At 40.5% G+C, this 18870-nt stretch overlaps 1 protein-coding gene across 2 annotated transcripts in view; it reads left to right on the top strand.

The window, feature by feature from the left end:
* Positions 1-17849, top strand: part of PPP2R2A (protein phosphatase 2 regulatory subunit Balpha) — a 39771-nt gene extending 21922 nt beyond the window's left edge. Inside the window, exons 3-10 of one of the 2 annotated variants that reach the window (XM_086477261.1) lie at positions 8387-8526; positions 11784-11949; positions 12520-12632; positions 12819-12996; positions 13944-14108; positions 14688-14857; positions 15709-15800; positions 17133-17849. In XM_086477261.1, coding sequence (XP_086333387.1) covers positions 8387-8526; positions 11784-11949; positions 12520-12632; positions 12819-12996; positions 13944-14108; positions 14688-14857; positions 15709-15800; positions 17133-17412 — 1304 coding nt within the window. In that variant the 3' untranslated portion in view covers positions 17413-17849. The remainder of the gene's footprint in view (positions 1-8386; positions 8527-11783; positions 11950-12519; positions 12633-12818; positions 12997-13943; positions 14109-14687; positions 14858-15708; positions 15801-17132) is intronic. The other variant, XM_086477260.1, reaches the window with a different exon arrangement.
* Positions 17850-18870: the final 1021 nt, after the last annotated feature.

Genomic DNA, 18870 nt, shown 5'->3' with positions numbered 1-18870 from the left:
ATAAATTTACAAAACCAAAACCACAGAATAACATTATTTTGAGCTTGGTACTTAAGTTGCATTATCTCTAGACTATCTAAGAACGTTACAAATGCACCTGTAAATTGTAAGACATCCTAATACACGTATATCCTATGAAGTAGTTGTCTTGCAGTACTGGTTTCATCCCTTAGCTTGTATTCTTCTTGCTTCCGTTAAAAGTATCTGAATTCAAGCTCCTACTTCCGAAGGCTGGTGATAACAAGAGTTCTTAATGTCATTAGTACGTAGATTTGACAGCATAAAGAATAACCTCGGAAGGATGTGGCGTACTTAAGGGTACTCTGTGAGCCAGGCTTTGCTGTTGAAGAGCAAGGCCCCGCTCACCTCTCAGCCCACAGTGAACTGAATCAGAGTTGGGAGGTAGGCATTGGTCCTGGTAATGTCACTTAGGAAGCTCCAGGCGAAAGCTTTATCAGAGCTGTCCAACATTTATTTTAGGGAACTGGATGGAAAGTTGTGTAGTAATAATAATAATGAGTAAATCACTCAGGCTTTCAAATCCAAAGTTGAACTAGGACTTGCCTGTTCTAGGAAGTGATGTTTTTCCTCAAAGATTGGCAAAGTTGGAGAGAGAGGGGGAGAAGAAAGAGCGACTAAAAGAAAAGAAATAGAAATATAGGAAGGCCCCCAAAATAGGGGGAAGGTATGGGGTTTTAGGACTCCTTGACAAGGTTTATATTTGGTTATTTTACTTCGGGCGAGTAGTTTATGCAGTGAACTTCAGCTGTGAAGTACTACATGTAGTCACCATTAGGAGACTGTTACCTTGTGTGTGCGTGTTACACGTAGCTACATATGTAAATAGGACTGGGAGAGCCTCAGCACCTAAATACATCTTTACCAAACAGGACTAGAATGCTTTCAGAATCAGTGGGGAAAATGATGTGATCATCATGAACTCATGTTTTTTATTTTCAGCATCACAAGGCCTGGAGCACTTGGAATGAATGCAGATGCTAGGGAACACTCTGTAAATCTTTCTCCCTGTGTGTGGATTTCCCAGATCTGCCCAAGCCAACAAACCCAGCTTAATTACTGTCTGCTGCTTGAACTGCGTCTTCGGCTCCCGCCTGTTTGTGTTCTAACAGTGGTAGAGCCAGCAGCAGTGTGAAGCTAGCTGGCCATCATACAAATTCCGCTCCCCTCCCTGTGAAGGAGGGGAGCTTTGTGTGCCCTTTGTGTGCAGCAGTATTGCAGGACTGGTACTTTGGAGAGAACAAGTAGCCAGCTGGCTCTTGAATGCTTCACAGCACAGGAGTGAGAATTTTTGCCACAAGGGTAACCCCTTTCTTTACTTCTGTGTTGTGTGTATTTCATCTCATCTCCGTATTTCTGAGGAATTAATATATTTTTAATGCCCTTTCCTAGTAGAGACGAGATCTATTTAAAGGACTTCTGGAATGACTCCTGAGGAGTACATTGAACAGTAGGAATGCCTTATCCCAGCTGCCTTTGGTTTTGTTGCCTAGTCACTTCTGCGAGACGGAATGAATGCAGAGAATCACTCTTGAAAGTGAATGAAGAAAAGGGAAATGAAGTCAATAGTAAAACGAGTCATGGTAACTTTAAAGTGTACAATCCTTGTGTTCCCTTCCCCCTCTCTACATACATAAATGAGGGATGAGGCTGGAATGCAGAGGGTTTCTTTTATACCATCAGTACTAAACAGTGCTTGCTGTTTTTTCTCTTATTCTTTCCCTGGTGTGTATAGTTATGGTATCCTGTGTGGGGAGCTCTGGTCTCTCACATGTATAGTCACTCTTTCTCAATCTTATTTAAACAGCCTTCCTGTTCACTTTGAGATTAACACTTTACTATCTAGCCTCAGAGACTTAATGCATGATGTATTAGGGCTCTTTGTAAGTGTGGTAAATCAAAATTGTGCAAACAGTGGGGTGATGCTGGGATGACTCAGATGTTCAGAGTGCATTGTGTAGCTTCTTGAAATATTTGAAGCCTTGGTGGAGCTTTTGTTTTCTCTCTAGTGTTTTTTTGTTGGGTTGTTTTTTCCCCAACAATGAAGTACATAACTCCAAAACAAAACGATTACTGGAAACAAGAATGTCCAATAAAAAGTCACAAGTTTTTTGTCATTAGCTGTGACTTGAGCTTGAGTTTTTGGAAGTTGCATCTGTTCAGTAGTCTGAAGCAGGAGGGTTTTGCTTCACCCTGGATTAGAAAGGACCTAACAAATCACAAAGGATTTCCAGACACTTAAGCTCTGCAAGTTCTCCCGGATGGATATTCTAGCTCAGTTTTGAGCATGTTGACTTTAGAGATAATCTAGGAAGAATGGCTCAGGTATGCTCAGTAATTGTGTGTTGAATTATTTCACTGTCTTTATCCCTCGTTATGTTTATCCTTTACTGTGCTCCTTCCTCAATTTCAGGCTTTTTGAACTTCCTTGGATTTGAATAACAATCCTAAAAGTTGGTTTCTTAATGTTTCCTGTTCTAGGCAATTTCTGAAGTATCCTTGGAATGATCAATTGATAGTTAGCTTGATCAAAATAGCTTCTTCTATACTTAAGGCTGGCAAACTGAGGAATTGGGCTCCACATTTGGTCAGTGAATTGTCTTTAGAAAATTACAGAATTACCAACCTACAAGTAATCTGCTCTACATTATGGATGAGATTTGTTTGAGTTGCTCCTTTGGAAAATTCCAGAAATGGTATTTTGAGTCACTGGGAAGGTATATAAACAATGAAGAAGTACCAAAATGCTTTTTAAATACTACAATTCTTTGTTCAGTCCTTGGAAACATCAGGAGATTGCTCCACTTGTGTAAACATACTGATTTACTTGCTCTCTGCCTAGGCAGCAGATCAACGTGATTCCAAAAACTTGCACAGAAACCTTTTAGGTCTGGTGAAATAAAGACGCTCTTTGTTCACTGCCATGATTGACTTGCTGCTGTAGAGTAGGTGACATGTTTTGCCTACCAAGCATGTTTTATAAGCAGAGTTTATGTAGAGTTCATGGTACATTAAAATAGATAGCCTCTTCTGTACTAATAAAATACCTTTTATGCTATTATTGGAAACAAACCTAATACAGAATTGCTTTTCAGGTTCATTATGGGCCTTCTGGAACTAAGTCATTGGATTACAGTGGTGTTTTTGCTTGTTTGGATTGATAAAGTTGCTTTATTCCCTTATTCTGTAGACTTGTTGACAGTGGTAAAACTTCAGCACAACCCTTTCTCTCATATTTCAGAAAACTTGGTTGTGATAGAGCATGAGTGGTCCTTGTTCAGCATTCACTGAAAAGTGTGCAAGGCCCCCAAAGAGTGAAAATGTGGGGGGTTGGGGTTTTTTTTAATGTCCGTTACTGAGTTTTTCTTATTTCAAGCATTGCTTTCTTTTAAAGGGGGGAAAGGCATTTGAGAACTATGAGATTACTTTATTCATCTATCTTAGAACAGTGTAATCTGCCTATTTGCATTTGAATTGGTCATCTTCTAAGTGCACTGGCCCAGCACCTCAGGTTTTCAAACCACTTGTATCCTATCTGACATGATGGGCAAATTACCCAAAATAGCAAAAGTTGGTGTAATAAATACTGACTGAAAATTGTGTGATTGTTATCTTCAGAAGCCCACTAGGAAATAAGTTAGGTTTGTGTTGAGTGGCTGTTTTCTTGTGAGATGATTAATTGGCAGAAGTGTGTGTCTGCCACTGGTGAAGAATTGCTTGGGAGCTTCTGGTATGTCTCCCTTTCCCGTGGTGAGCTGTGAACACATTACTGTAAGCATTATCAAAACTTTGAGATGAATGTCTGTCCTCCCCCGCCCCAATCTGTTCTCTGTCAAAGCCAGACACCTAGTTTTGATTCCTCTGGTTCTTCAGGTTCCTGTCTCCGTGTCTACCATGGGAAAATCTAGTCTTAGTTGAATCTAGTGAAGGTAAGTGTCCAGACCTTGCGGTGGTTTTCATTTCTATTGGAGCACTTGAAGTGAAGATGTATCACTGAAGCATTACATAAAAAGCTTAGAGCAGGTTATGAAAATAAAGTTCATGCGCAGAAGAAGCAGCAACCTTGACAGCAGTTGCAAGAAACTAGATTGTAGCTGCTGTGTTTGAGAGCGCTGTCAGGAGGTGTTAAGGACTCCTGGGAAAGCAGACTGCCCTGTTGGCATGTGCTGATGGTCAGGGACCAGTGGGGTTTTTAAGATCACAGTTTGGTGGGGTTTTTAAGATCACTGGCTTGGTTTGGCTGTAGTGTGTTTTGTTTCTCTGAGGCAGGGTACAACCGTACAATTGTTCTGTGTTCATAGCGTTTCACTCAACCTGCTGCAAAACGTTTTCCCTGGGTGATGTACATGTGCAGCAACAGTAAATGGACTTGTCTAGGTGTTTCTATGGTGTTAACATAGTGAGTGTCTATGAAGGGATATATAAGTGGAACTAAAGGACAGCTGTATACGTCTGTGCAAAGAAGTACTTGTAGACACTATAGTAACAACCCCTGAGCTGTCTCTCCCAAGTTACGCAAGAGAGAAACTTAGTACAGGTATTGCAAGTACACATTTCTGTCGTGTTTTTTGCCTTTGTCAGAACGATGTCTTCACCTTGTGTTTGATGTTGCCCTGTTGTCTTTCAAAATCTCAGCACTTGAAATGTCAGGCTTCAGCTTGGTGTCAAAGATGTCTCAAGATGCTTGGTGGGAGGAGAGACACAAATCTGATCTCCAAGGCATGGGTAACTTTGTGGAAGTCTGTTCATAGATAATGCCTTAATGCTTAACAGATAATTAACAGATAACTGTATCCTGTGAGGGAGGGGTATGGTTATCAGATAAGGCTTTGGTGGTTTTTTGTCTCCAATACTGGTGCTTGAAGAAGAGGGCACTGAAATTAATTCAGCAGTAAACAATAGAATGCATCATATTTCCAGAAGCCATTGGTGTTGGTGACCACAGAGCACTATAGCTCTGCCTCTCCTTCAGATATTCCTCCCTAGTGCTCTTTGCGTACAGAAGGGATCATTTACAAGCCTCTGGACAGTGAGAGCAGCCCTCTGTGTTTGCAAGACTCCCACCTAGAGACTGTAGCAAAAATAACATGCACAAAAGGGAGGAGGCAGCAAGCAGGCAGCGTGTTCTATAGATGCTCTTTTGCCCGTTGCGGTGCTGAAGGACTAAAATAGTCCTACGTGTAATCATCACGGGAATTAGAGCTACCATTTCAAAAGAAAAGGATGATATTGATTTTTTTTTTTTGGCAACGAGGGTGTTAATACAGATGAAAATACACAAGCGAATCAGTGCACTGCGGAAGATGAAATGCTTCCCCTGTCAGTTCTCAAACACTATTAAATCCTCCCAGTTCAACACCAGTGCCTTGATGTCTGTCTCTTTCTTTGACCAAGGTATGGGAATACAATATTCTTAATGGTGAGTTATTGGATTTAAAATGTATGATTGGTTGCTTTGCTCTTCTACTGATTTTTGTAAAAAAATATGCATCTCTGCCCTGGTTTGGGACTAGAAATCATTTTCTGCCTACTTTTTTAGCATGTTTGTTTTGCCCTTGGAAAGGGAACAGTCCAAGATTACAGCGTAGAAGGCACGTTGGATTCTAGGGCAGTATCTTAAGTTTAAAAACTAATAATTTTCTGTTGTGATTGCTGCTAAGGAATGTATTTTGTTTCTAATTTAAAATTGATCCAAGTACTTGAAAAGATCTTCTGCCTAGTGTTGATCAGGCAGTGGAGAGTTTTGAGTACCTTGTCACCACTGCCTGAGTCTGCTGGACTTCTTGGAGGGGTGGGGGTGTTAGTACTGAAAGTCTGTCCATGCAGTTGAGTCTATAGACAAAGCAGGACTTGTATCGGCTTGGACATCACCGATGTCAAGCTTGGATGGTTTTGAAAGTCAAAATAAATGCAGAAAGTATGGATGTCTAGAATGGTTACAGAAAAGTGGTTAGTTTTTTGCTATATATGAGACTTGTAGAATTATTAAATACAATATATATTACATCAGCGGACCTAAGAAAATGGAGGTTTTATGCCTTAAATTAAGGCTTTTCTGGCTGTTGTTGCTGCCTGTTCCAATCACAAGGCTTCAAGCCTAAGGCTTTTGACCTTGTAAAACTTTTCAGTGACTTTCACCAAATAAGTACTATGATTAATTTATCTGTCTATTTATCCATCTCTTAGATGGATATGTAGATTTTTAAGGCAAACTTTTCTTTGCTGTTCTCCTTCCACATACATGTACACATTTAGATCTGCTGATAACTTGCTGTATCGTCTTGTGGTTTAAGACGGGCATAGCTTGCAGTGTTAAATCTCCCAGTGTTTTTCAAAATAGTAATTACTCTGTATGCTTCTCACTACTGAGGGGTGAGTTACCTTGTTTTTCTTCAGTTAATTGATAACTTCCTTAAGGGTCTCATCCTGTCAGAGGATTACAACAATGTGGTTTGCATTGCGTGGAATAGTCAAAATTAGATTGCTTGGTTTGCATGTCACTCTGCATACTGGATTTGATTAATTGTGTGTTATCTTTATGCCCCGTTGCCCTGTGAAAGGTACATGCTGAATGCCAGCCTTCGTCTGAAGGGTGCGCAGTCTTAACTCTTATAGATGTGAGATAAATCACTTCATCTTGTTCACGAACGAATGGCTAAAGTGACTGTTACCTTCCAGAAAAAAAATATTGTGTGCACTCAAGTCAAGGTTTTCCTGTGTGTGATCTGGATCTTGGTTTATCTACATGCAAGCATACATCATGTTAATGTCCTTAACACAGTGTTCTTGAGAAATTTCAGCCTGTTTGTGTTTCAGCAGCACCAGATAGATATTCATGGCAAGGGAGGCCGATGGAGATAGGAGTATCTTGTGTTTATCCTTTGTTATATGGCAGTTTGTGCTGTATGCATGGAAACACAACTGAGCTGTACATACCCCATTGTGCCAAGAATCTGACTCTGCATCTTTTGCCTCTGAGGATTTTGCAGCCGAGTTTGGCCTGCTTGTCTAGGCTGTCTTTGCCTTGTGCAGGTTTCAGCCAGCCAGGCTGCATGCCTGTCGCTGCTGTGTAATGCAGTTCTCAAAGCACAGCCTGCTAATGTCCTCGGAGGCCACCGCCCCTGTGTGTGGGACAACCTGAGAATGATGTAAGCTTTGGTTTGGTATTAAAATGAATAAGAGGAAAATCCTGCATGTTTCCCTTCTTCAAAATGAAATACCTTTGTTGCTGTCTATGATAAGATAGCTTCCGTGATACGCTGCACAATAGTGTCTGTTTAAACTCGGACTGAATAGCTTTTGTGTGGCCAGGGCTTTCAGTCTGCAGAGCAGGTACCAGAAACTTTTTTAACTCTAAAACAGAGAATGAAGAAACCATCCAATAAACAACATATCCACGTTTTCTATCTACCTTACACTGACGTAGAACCGAAATAGCCTGAAGGTTTGCATATGTAAGTATCTTGGGTACTTTCTTCTGCAGGAAATTAGATTTATATAGTTGCATTGCAATTTGAGGTTGGTGTTTGAAGAACGGTTTGGCTTCTGGTTTTACAATTTGAAAGTGTGAGGGGCAGCGTGTACGTTTGAAAACGTGAATTGGTGTGCTTGAGCGTAAGTCCTAATTTGTCCTTTTTCTTTTTGCTGTATAAACGGATCAGTTGGATACCAGGCATGACTATTTTTTTGTCAATGTATATTCAAAACTTAATTTTAGCACTCCATATAAAAATACTTGCGGTAATGTAAACCTTCCTCATCCAGAAGAGAGACTCTAGAGACAGTCTGAATTGATTTCAAATTTTCTGTACCTGTTTTCATTCCACATCCTTGCATTCCTTAGACACTGATGTCTGAACGTCTCCACCCTAATACGTTTTGCCCTTGAGCTGTCAAATGTGTAGAGTCCTAAAAAAAAAAAAAAAAAGGCTTTGAGATCATATGGGTAATGATTGTATCTAAATCTTCTATCACAAAGAATGGAGAAAATTAAAGGCAGGAATATGTATGTGCACAGTCTCTCTCTGCTGTTACATACTGAAAATCCATGTCTGTGCTCACTAGAGTAGCAGTTGTCACAGAAAAACAGGTCTAAGAAGTGACAATATAAAACCTTTAAAAACAATTTAGTGAGCAACACTGAACTTGTAACTGGCGTGGTGAACTAGTAACTGGTCTTCAAATGTGGATATTTAAAAAAAAAAAAATCTATATTTTGAAGAAAACTCTACTTGTATTTTGGAACATAAGTATACTTGACTCGAACTGAAGTATGCATTTTCTTTTTTGCTTACAATCATAGCTTTCTTGGCCACGTAGTATTTAGAAGAATTATTAACTTGTGGGATTTATTTTTGTTCCTATGCAGCGGATATAATTTCTACAGTAGAATTTAACCATTCTGGAGAGCTGTTAGCAACAGGAGACAAAGGAGGTAGAGTTGTCATCTTTCAGCAGGAGCAGGAGGTGAGTGCTAACTGCTTCCAGTATATTCCACTTTCTCTTCTGGTCCTACAGAAAAGGAGCGTGCTTTTATAAAAAAACTACACAAAGTGCGTGCCTGTGTAGTAAGTGATTCAAATAATTAAATTTAACAGTGAAGAAATGATTGAGAACTTTGTGGCACTGTTACGAATTAATTTCTCTTTAAACCACTCTTTAGCTGTGGTTTAAAGAGTGTTTGAAGTAAAAGCAGGAAAAGGGGGGAAGGACACAAAAAGACCTTGTGGAAGCTGAAGCTGGTTGTTTTACAATGACTCTACTTGGCTGTGATTATTATTTCAGATTTCACTGTAGTTGGGGAAATAAAAAAGTTGCCATTGAGTATGTAACTGTGACCTAAGATGTCCTTTTCCATTCTGATATCAATCAGGTAAAATCATAGAATCATAGTGTGCTTTTTATACATTTTTATACTTGTTCTTTTGGTCTTCCCAGAATTCTACAGACAAATCTTCCAGTGCTAGGAAAGGGCTTCTACTCCCCTGTAAAAGGTGGGAAAGCTGAGATAGAGCGCTTGATTTTTAGCTAAGGCCATAGTTAAAGTTGGCTTGGTCAGAATTTATATCGGGGAGAGGATAAAAAGGCACTTCTGTCACCTCCTTGCCTAGGAAAGTGATGCTCTCACTTCTTTCCTTACTGTTTCATCCAATTTCAAATCTGAAAATCCCGAACCTTAGGAATTCCCCAGGCCCGCAGCAGTCGCGTTCCTGGCGGGCGGGCGGTCAGGTCGGTACCGTCCCGCTACCGGGCAGCGGCCGCGGTCAGTTGGTGCCACCTAGTGGGTGTTCGCGGCTGGCAGCCTCCGCCGCCGGAGCCTGCCCTCCCGCCGTGGGGGGGTGGCCTTCCCGTCATTTCGGGCACCAACTCTTGTTTCTTTTGTTTCGTTTTGTTCAGCTCTTGTGTCTGGTTGTTTTAAACTCGGAGTTGCAGCTTGCATCCTTTAAGGGTCCTTTAATTGGAGCTTAAAGCTTAAATATTAGCTCATTGCCTGTTCTCAAGTGAGTTGTCTTCAAATGACTGTTTCTGTTCTTGCTGCATAACCCATGGCTCCCAGCCTTGTGATCTGTGGAGCTCAGTATAGTGACAACCACCGGGGTCATTGGATTAAGTTGCACAGAATTCGTTTTGGCATAACTTGACTTCTTGGTGTTCGAGGAAGGAACAGTGGAGACTGGATTCCCTAATGCGGGGGTACTGGTTACGCCATAGTCAGTGCTGTCTAGAGCAAGTTTCATATCTAAGGGTATCTAAAAGACAATTGCTTAAGCATTTGGGTTGGATTTATGTACCACCTACTACGACTGCATTGCAGAGTGCTTTACCGACCATACACACAGGAAGAACACTAAGCCACCAGTGCTGTGTACAGCTGTACAAGCTTTTGTAACGTCACCCGCTGCCAAAGTGCTGCCACCTCTGGGCTGGGACGTGGCGCCCCTGTGCAGCGCGGAGCGAGTGCCATTGCACAAGCCTGGGGCAGGAAGCGAGCGCTGTGCCTGCTTGAAACCGGAGGAGGAGGTTGTGTGGGCGGCCTTAATTACCGAAATTGGAATTTAACGTAAGGCGCTTGGGCCAACACCTCTTCTTGTTTCAATGAAATATTTTGAGTGCCATGAGATGACCTGATAGTTTGAATGCTGCTTTTATCCCAAGGATGGATTTCATCTATTACTGCATATATATATTTTTCTAGTCCTGTAGAGTTTTACTAGAATACACAGGAAGTATATTTAAGAGTCAATCATTATGGTAGGCATGGAATTGAAGGAAAGTTCACTGAATCATGACCAGCATTTCCTAAAGCACAATACTTTAGAAGTCGCCTGTTCTAGGCAGTGACTCTGCTTAACTTGGTGGGTCTAACTGAAAGTTCGAACAAACTTCCTTCCGTTTGCTAGGGTGGGAAAGCCAGTATAATTGGTAGATGTGGTACAATGTTCTAGTGCTAAATTTTATTTCTAAGCATTTTGTCCACTTTTCTGTCCCCACAGCTCACTGTAAAATGTAAGAATTCCTGCCAGCTATTAGTGTAAGGGTGTGAAGCAAGAGAAAATGATGCAAGGAATGTGACATATGTGGGCTAGCAAGGATCATATCAAGAAGTATGTTTTAGTGAGGCATTAGGGGATGAAATGAATGGATGGACGCGAGACACACACGAGAAGGAAGGAGCAAAGTCCCTAGTCAGGAACATACCACAGGAAAGGCATTTGATGGTGCAACCTCTTGAAGTGGGTGGAACAGGAATATCACAAAGTTAAGGTTGACTTAATTTCAGGTGCACATAGCGAGCGCTATTTCAGAAGTGGTTCCAGTTTTCTGTCACCTTGCCATTGGAGGGAATTTAAGGTTTGGTCCATGCAGTGCAGTATTAGTACTAGGAAGCCACTGCCTAAAACATGGCTTTTAGAAAGAGGAATTGTGCAAGTTCGGAGATTTTTCACTTTTCCAAACAGTTCCATCCTGAGCAGGCTAACTGCAGGTGCAACTTTTAATGTCAAAGGTGCATTCAGCAGAGGTGTTCAGCTTTTTTCCCCCCTGATCTCCAGAATGAGGAAGAACAGGCCGCTTAAGCAGTTCAGAAGGTCTCAGGGACTGTGGAGATTGTAAACCAGAATAGTGGAGCTGCTTGTGTAAATTTAGAGGTGACGTGGGATTTCCATCGTGTGCCTAGCAAGCTGAACTTACCCACGGAGTAGATTTGCCATATGTGTGGCTGTGTATTTTTCTTGGGGAATATTCTCCTTAAAAAAACAACAGTGGAAAAACTAAAGATGAGAGAATAATGAATTTTATTTTTTTTTTGAAGAAAACTTAATGCCGAGAATGTTTAGGCAAAATGTTAGTTTGTAAATTCAGCTGCTTAGAATTAATATGAGAACTTGCTGGAGATATTATTCATGTGGCTGAGGGGAGTTTCTTAAACTTTAGGAATCAAAAGATGCTGCGATAACTGTCTCTTCTCTGATGTTTTCTTAGCCAAAATAGTAGAAACTCTAATCAACTTCTTGCAAAAGAGATGGTCCTCATTTCATCTGTTCTACAGGCTTGTTAAAACAAGGCAAGTTGTACACCAAAGGATACTCCCAGCAAACCTGGCATAGGCAACAGTAGAGTGTAGCAGTCTTAACCAATTCTTATGCTAATTAGCAATCTGCCTCTGTATCTTGCTGCATAAATAGCTAGTTCTGGCTTCTGCCTGCAGCCTTGAAAAGCATTCTGTAAGCTGCATAAATATCTTGATCATTTATTTCTCTTTTTAGAACAAAACCCAGTCTCACAGTAGAGGAGAATACAATGTTTACAGTACCTTTCAAAGCCATGAACCGGAGTTTGACTACTTGAAAAGTTTAGAAATTGAAGAGAAGATCAACAAAATTAGGTGGTTACCCCAGAAAAATGCTGCTCAGTTTTTATTGTCTACAAATGGTAAGTTTTGACTTCACAGTTAATTTTGCACGGTAGCCTGTTTTTACATACGTTCGCTACTAGGATTTTGTCTAACCCTCTCCGCTTCCAGAGGGCTGGCAGCCAGTGGGTTTTAAATGGCGGGATCTAGGGATGTGGCTATAGAAGAGTTAGGCCCTTTAAGGGACTGTGCTGCTGTGCTGGCTTACCTGGATACAGAATCCCACAGCGCGGGGTGGTATGTTAGTCGTGTCTGATTTGGTTGCTTTATAGCAAAGGGGCTTAGCTCAGCTGTCATTCAGTGCCTTCGTATGTGTATAGCCAACTGTGTGAGAGCTTCTGTGAGGTGTTCACAACAATCCTGATTCTAACTGAAACTTGCTGTAACTTCTATAAAAAGAACAAACTGTGGAGGAGGTCTTTTTAATGCTTTTTATCTTCTCTTGTTTTCTCCAAGCTGTATTTTTGTCTTTTTTGGTATACGTAGGCGGTCTTGTCTTGTTTGAAGGCTTCATGTTAAAAGTGCATCAGCTGTGAAGACCGATATCTTTGCTAGCGCTTTGATTTTAAACTGTGGCTGCTTTATTTCAGATAAAACAATAAAGTTATGGAAAATCAGTGAAAGGGACAAAAGACCAGAGGGTTATAATTTAAAGGAAGAAGATGGACGGTATAGGGATCCTACTACAGTTACAACACTACGGGTGAGTAGTTAACTCGCTGTGAATTAGCTACAATTAGCATTTTCTGTGATGCCAGTTGGCAGGCACATTTACTTCTGAGGTGATTTTGAGGTATTTCGATTGGCTTGGTGTATTGAAGGGTGATTGAGTGCCGGTGTGTTTGTAGTACATTTGCATCTCAAAATTCCATTGCTTTGTATTTTGCAGGTGCCAGTATTCAGGCCCATGGACCTCATGGTTGAAGCTAGTCCACGAAGAATATTTGCCAATGCTCACACGTATCACATCAATTCCATCTCCATTAATAGCGATTATGAAACGTACTTATCTGCAGATGACTTGCGGATTAACCTGTGGCACCTAGAAATTACAGACAGAAGTTTTAGTATCTTTTGCATTGTTTTGCATGATGGGAACAGCTCGGTTACAACAAAACTGTTGGATTTTATTTCCTTTTGTGAAAAGCTTTTTATGTAGCATGTTTCTCCACTTCCTGGTTATTTCTCCCTCATAGTTGTGAGGACTTCTACTCCTGGAGAGGTAGCTCAGCATGAGCAATAGAAGGAGAACTAGTCATTGGCATGGTGAAAACCAGACTCTTCTAAAGGAGAAAACAGCTTGAGGTTTCAATGAGATGAGCAGTTCTGGAAGGCAGCATTACAGTAAACTATCTGCTGAAAATTTTCTTGACTTGCAGTAGGAAGCAAGTCGGAGGAGTACCATCCTTGTCTCAAAAATCTTTATTTTTTTTTTTTTTCCTTCTGACCATCAGGCCTCTTGCATGTGCCCCCACCAGTGTTGCAGGCAGTAGGATCACAGCAATATGTATTCAGTCTCACTGCTGGAAGCAGAGATTGTGGACAAATCAGCAGATCGTGAGCAGAAATTGCATGTGCCTTCTTTATAATGTAGCAGTGCAATTAGAATAGAAGCAAAATAAAGTTTGACGTGAAAAAAGTTGGGTGACATACATGTAGTATAGAATTAATTACTGCTGAAGTGGAGCAAAAAATTAGGCAGGCTTGTGCTGTTACAAGAATTAACTTCTAACTGATACAGAATGTGATGTTATGGTCTTGCTTCCTAGACAAATTGCTTCCTAGAACTTAATTTTCACTTTTATCCAGTTTTTGACTGGGTCCCACAGTCCTTGGCATGGAAGTCTTGCCTGCTTCCAAATGTCAAGAATTATTTTGCTTTTATTGGCTTGTTTTAATTCTGTTTGGCTATTTCAGCTATACTTTGGTGACCTGAAGAAGCATTGCTGACTACATTTAAAGCTGAAAAAGATATTATGAAAACTGGAGAAAATTTCTTAACAAAATGCTGTAGATATTGTAGATATTAAGCCTGCCAACATGGAAGAGCTCACAGAGGTGATAACGGCTGCAGAGTTCCACCCAAACAGCTGTAATACATTTGTGTACAGCAGCAGTAAAGGAACGATTCGTCTCTGTGATATGAGAGCATCAGCACTCTGTGACAGACACTCAAAATGTAAGCCCTGTCCTGCGTTGTTTGTGGTCGTCTTGTGGAACATGATGCCTTGCTGTTAGATGAAGCTAAGCACTCGCTAAGAATCTGTTGAACACTGAAGTGTGTGCGTGTATGTTTGTATTGAATAGAGCTAAAACCTAAAATTGAAATAAATCTTGAAATTAGATTCATATTTTGCCAGAGTAGAGGTAGTGTGTAAAATTATTAGCAGCTTAAGCTGGGGAGTCTGCCTAGACAATAAGACTAGGAATGGCTTTCTGGAGACTTCAGGAGGTCAAAGATTAGTTGAGTTTGGTCTGTACTTGATGCTTGATATCTTACATGTGTGGATGAAGACTCCGAATGTTAGTGAGTAGTTCACCTATTTAGAAGCTGACCTTGACTTGTGGTGAAAATAAAATCTTTCAGAGTATGGCAATTGTATCGTAAGGCTTTCTTGTTGAGAGTTATCGCGTACAACGCAGGCAGAATAGCCCGATGTGGCAAGTTATTGAGAAAATGTTAACTTAATTTGGGTGTATCTTGTATTGGAAGAGACATAAACTTACCTCTTGAAATGCCTGTCTTATTTTTAAACAGTGTTTGAAGAACCAGAAGACCCTAGCAACAGATCATTTTTCTCTGAAATCATCTCTTCCATATCTGATGTCAAATTTAGCCATAGTGGTCGATACATGATGACGAGAGACTACCTGTCAGTGAAGATCTGGGACTTAAATATGGAAAATAGACCTGTGGAAACATACCAGGTATTTGGTGAAGATGATGTAGGCTAGACAGGAAAACCGTGAAGGAGGCTGAGTCTTACTAATAGTCCTGATGTGGCAGTTAAATTTTTGTCTGTAGATCACTATGTCCAGGCAAAGCATCAATGAGATTTGTGGGTTCCACACATGTGCTATAGGATCTTGTGATTTGCAGGCTGATTGCAGAGCCCAAAACCACGTTTGGGCATGTGAAAAAGCCTCCCTCTCACACAAGGGAAATGTGGGAAGGTAATCTTCAGCCACGAGATAGCCTGTCTGTCTTGACTTGCAGTTGACTTCATAGCCTCCTGTTCTTTCCTGCACAAAATAGGAGGTAAAACATTTCCTTTGCAGAAGATGTTTTTTGCTGGCACTGAATGTCACTGTGATGTTTTCTTTATAAGAAAATTTGTGAAGGGATCCTCTTCATCATACATAGGAGGAAGATTAGTGGCCAAAGTCAGCAAAGTGTGATTTTTTTTTTTTAGAAAGAAGCAAAGTCTGATAAATCCTTTCAGTTATCTAAAAGGGTGGGGAGGGTATGGCAGGTGCTCAGAGAGGGAAGTATTCTGAAGAACTGCCAGGTTCTGAGAGATGTGTCTTCCCCCCCTCCCCAGTGACTTGCTACTATTTGAGTTTGTCTGAAATCTCTGCAGAGCAGAGTATGTTAACTGATGCATCTGTTCATCTTGCTCTTTATCCACACAGTCAGAGGAGGGAGCTGTGTCTGCTCCTATGGGCAGGGTGTAAGCACTGTCAGGTACTTAATTACTTTGGGAACAGAGTCTGTGAAGGCTATTTTACAGGTATGCAAGTTCAGTATTCATTCAGTTTATCTAATTATTTTTTTCCAGGTGCATGAATACCTCAGAAGTAAACTTTGTTCACTGTATGAGAATGATTGCATTTTTGACAAATTTGAATGCTGTTGGAATGGATCAGACAGGCAAGTTTAATTCTTCTTTATATGCACTTAAGACCTTTCCAAGTTGTTATTAAAATAGGCAGCTTGAAGCATGGGCTCAAATATGTCTGGTTTAGTACTTCAGCAGACTTTAGCCTAGGTAGATCAGCTCTTAACCCTTGATGTCGTAGCACAGAGAATTGCCTTAGTGTACTAAAGAGATGGAGAATTTGACTAGAAGTTATGTTTTGTCATTGCCAGAGTGAAATATTAATCACATGTCCCAGCGGCTTAAACTGGAGAGATGGGCAAAGCAGTAAGATTAGAGATGGTTTTCTGCAAACTTTTAACTGGTGAAATTCTACCCGTACCCTAACCACTAGGTTTATTGTCCCTAGTGTTTCTCTTTTTGTTTTTTTGTTTGTTTGGGGTGGGTTTTGTTTTGGTGTTTTGTGGTGGTGTTTTTGTTGTGGTTTGTTGTTTTGGTGGGTTTTTGTTTTTTTCCTGATCTGACTTTGGAATGATTTGTGCAGGAATAAGGCCCATGTACTCAAATCCCGTTGTCTGATTAATGCTCTGACACTCAGAATCAGCACCAGGCCTGTTGGGAGCCTGTGTGTGTGTTCTATTTAAGCTGCCTTGTAAAAGGTAGAACACTTGGGAAAAACCTTCTAGGAATTTTCTTTCGTACAACAAGTTATCAAATTAGCCTCGCTTGGGCATGGCTGACTAGCCAATAACACCCTTTAAGACAGCTATAACACCCTTTAAGACAGCTATTGCTTTTGTGTTAATCGTGTCATTAACTGCTTATTTGCTAGATCTAAATCAGCTCATTGTATCCCTGTCAGTATTGTCAGACGTAGCTTTTTTTTAACTCAGTATCTCTGTTCAAGTACTTTTTGAGGCAAAGGAAAGACGGGAAAACTTCTAAGTCTATTTGTCTTACTGAGAAGCTGATCAAGAATAAGGGTCCTCTGTAAGGTATTATCACCAACTAGGTACGTTAGTACCTGAATTCATGCAACTTGTGTAACTAAAACTACTGCATGGCTAAAGATCTGATTGTTTGGCTTTCACTGGGTCACTTCCCCATGCGTACATGAGAAGCAAATTGAGTGATGATACTCGAACTGAAGTTTAGATAACAAAGTGTGTGCTTCAAAAGGTCCAGTTAAGGAAGAAGATACCTTTGAAAAAGAAAATCTGTAAGATATTCAAATGCCTTAATTTCACTTCAGATTGTAAAAGGTATGGGCAAGGATGCCTGCTCTCTGCTTGTGTAGTAAGGCCTGATCTTAGTTGGGTTTCATAAAGGGAGAGGTTATTTATTTTCAACTGAACTGTTACTTTCTTCCTTCCCCCTCTCTGCAGCATTGTCATGACGGGATCTTACAACAACTTCTTCAGGATGTTTGACAGAAACACAAAGCGAGACATCACCTTAGAGGCATCCCGGGAAAACAATAAGCCCCGTACGGTTTTGAAGCCACGTAAAGTATGCGCGAGCGGTAAGCGAAAGAAGGATGAAATCAGTGTTGACAGCCTAGACTTCAACAAGAAGATTCTACACACAGCCTGGCATCCTAAGGAAAACATCATTGCTGTAGCTACTACAAACAACTTGTATATATTTCAAGACAAAATGAATTAGGGTTGGCATTCCTAACTGAAGAGTCCACTTCCTGCATAGTTGAAATAGTTGAATCTAGCATTTGTACCTGTAAGCGAAAGAGAACGAGAGGTCCATTATGGCACCCCTTTCCAGTGTTTAAAAATGTGCCATATGACAACACACTTTTATAGCTACATGGAGAAAGCTCTGTTGATCCGTCACTGCGTTCTTCTCCATGTCTGCTAGCCATTTAGGTGAGGATAGGGCACTTTTTAATTTAAATGACTACTTGCACCATCTTGCCTAATGGACTAGATTGGACTGTATCAACATCGGTTTACTCCACTTTTTATGCCTTCCATTGTGATGACGTCAAACACAGGGAAAGCCTTCAATCATGCTATGGGATTTAATTGTGTAACCTCATTACTGTATCATTCGTGGCCCCCTTTTTTTATTAAATACAGCTCATTCTTGCTGTGGCTTGTAGCATTCCTCCTCCTTCTGGCCTCCTGGACTCCCCCTTTCCCTTTCATCCCCCTCCACCTAGCCTTGGTGGTGGTGTATAGAAAAAAACAAAACAAAACAAAATAAAGCACATGAAATGGGTCCGTTTGGGGTCAGTGGTAAAGGGGGTCTGTGTTGCAACAAATGTTTTAATAAACAGTTGACTGTAATCACTCCTTGCCATGTCTGGCACCAAAAAAAGAGAAAATAAGGAAAAAAACAAACAAACTACTGAATAAAAGTGACAAAGAATGGAGAATCTGTTTTCTTTTTTTTAATCTACCTCTTTATACAAATACTCTGTGTTTTACCTTAGATGCATGAAAATAAAATGACGTTTTTTGTAATGATTTTAACCAGTATTAATTATTTTTCATGGGAATGAAGAGAGGGAGGGATTTCACAAGTATCTGCATTCATTCATGGATGACAAGAATACCAGCCGTAGTGTCCGTTGACCGCTTCCATTTCAAAACCATAAACTGCTGTCAGATTTTGCCATGATCTGAACAGGCCAGTTACTGTTCCGGTATCCTTGAAGGCTCTTTTTAAAAACTATTGCTTAAATGGGAACGGGAATAGAATTTTCAGGTTTTAAAATCCATTTTACGGGACTAATGTCTTAATGTTTAATTTTGTCCTGGTTTCTTTAATGCCTTGTTTTAGGATACAATACCTTTAATGCCTTGTTTAGAGTACGAAGTCCCCTGTGGCTTTTTAAAAACTTGTCTGAACTCTTGTCTGGCAGTATGATGTTATGTAGTACAAAATACCAAGTGATGACATAGATAATTACTACACTGCATTCTGAGATGCTCTATTTTCTGTATTTTATTGCTATCAGTAACTGAGTGGAAATGTAGTTTTACCATGCAAGTGTTTCTTCTGGCTTTTGGCTTTGCAAAGTTACTGCACTTACAGAACTGTTAAATGGTGCCACGATCAGAAAATACGTGGAGTACAGAAGCTGCATGAAATAAGTGTTCATAG

Source organism: Leptosomus discolor, chromosome 23 (genome assembly GCF_034619465.1).
Source record: "Leptosomus discolor isolate bLepDis1 chromosome 23, bLepDis1.hap2, whole genome shotgun sequence".
Classification (NCBI taxonomy): Eukaryota; Metazoa; Chordata; class Aves; order Leptosomiformes; family Leptosomidae; genus Leptosomus; species Leptosomus discolor.
This window is presented reverse-complemented; position numbering and strand designations above follow the sequence as displayed.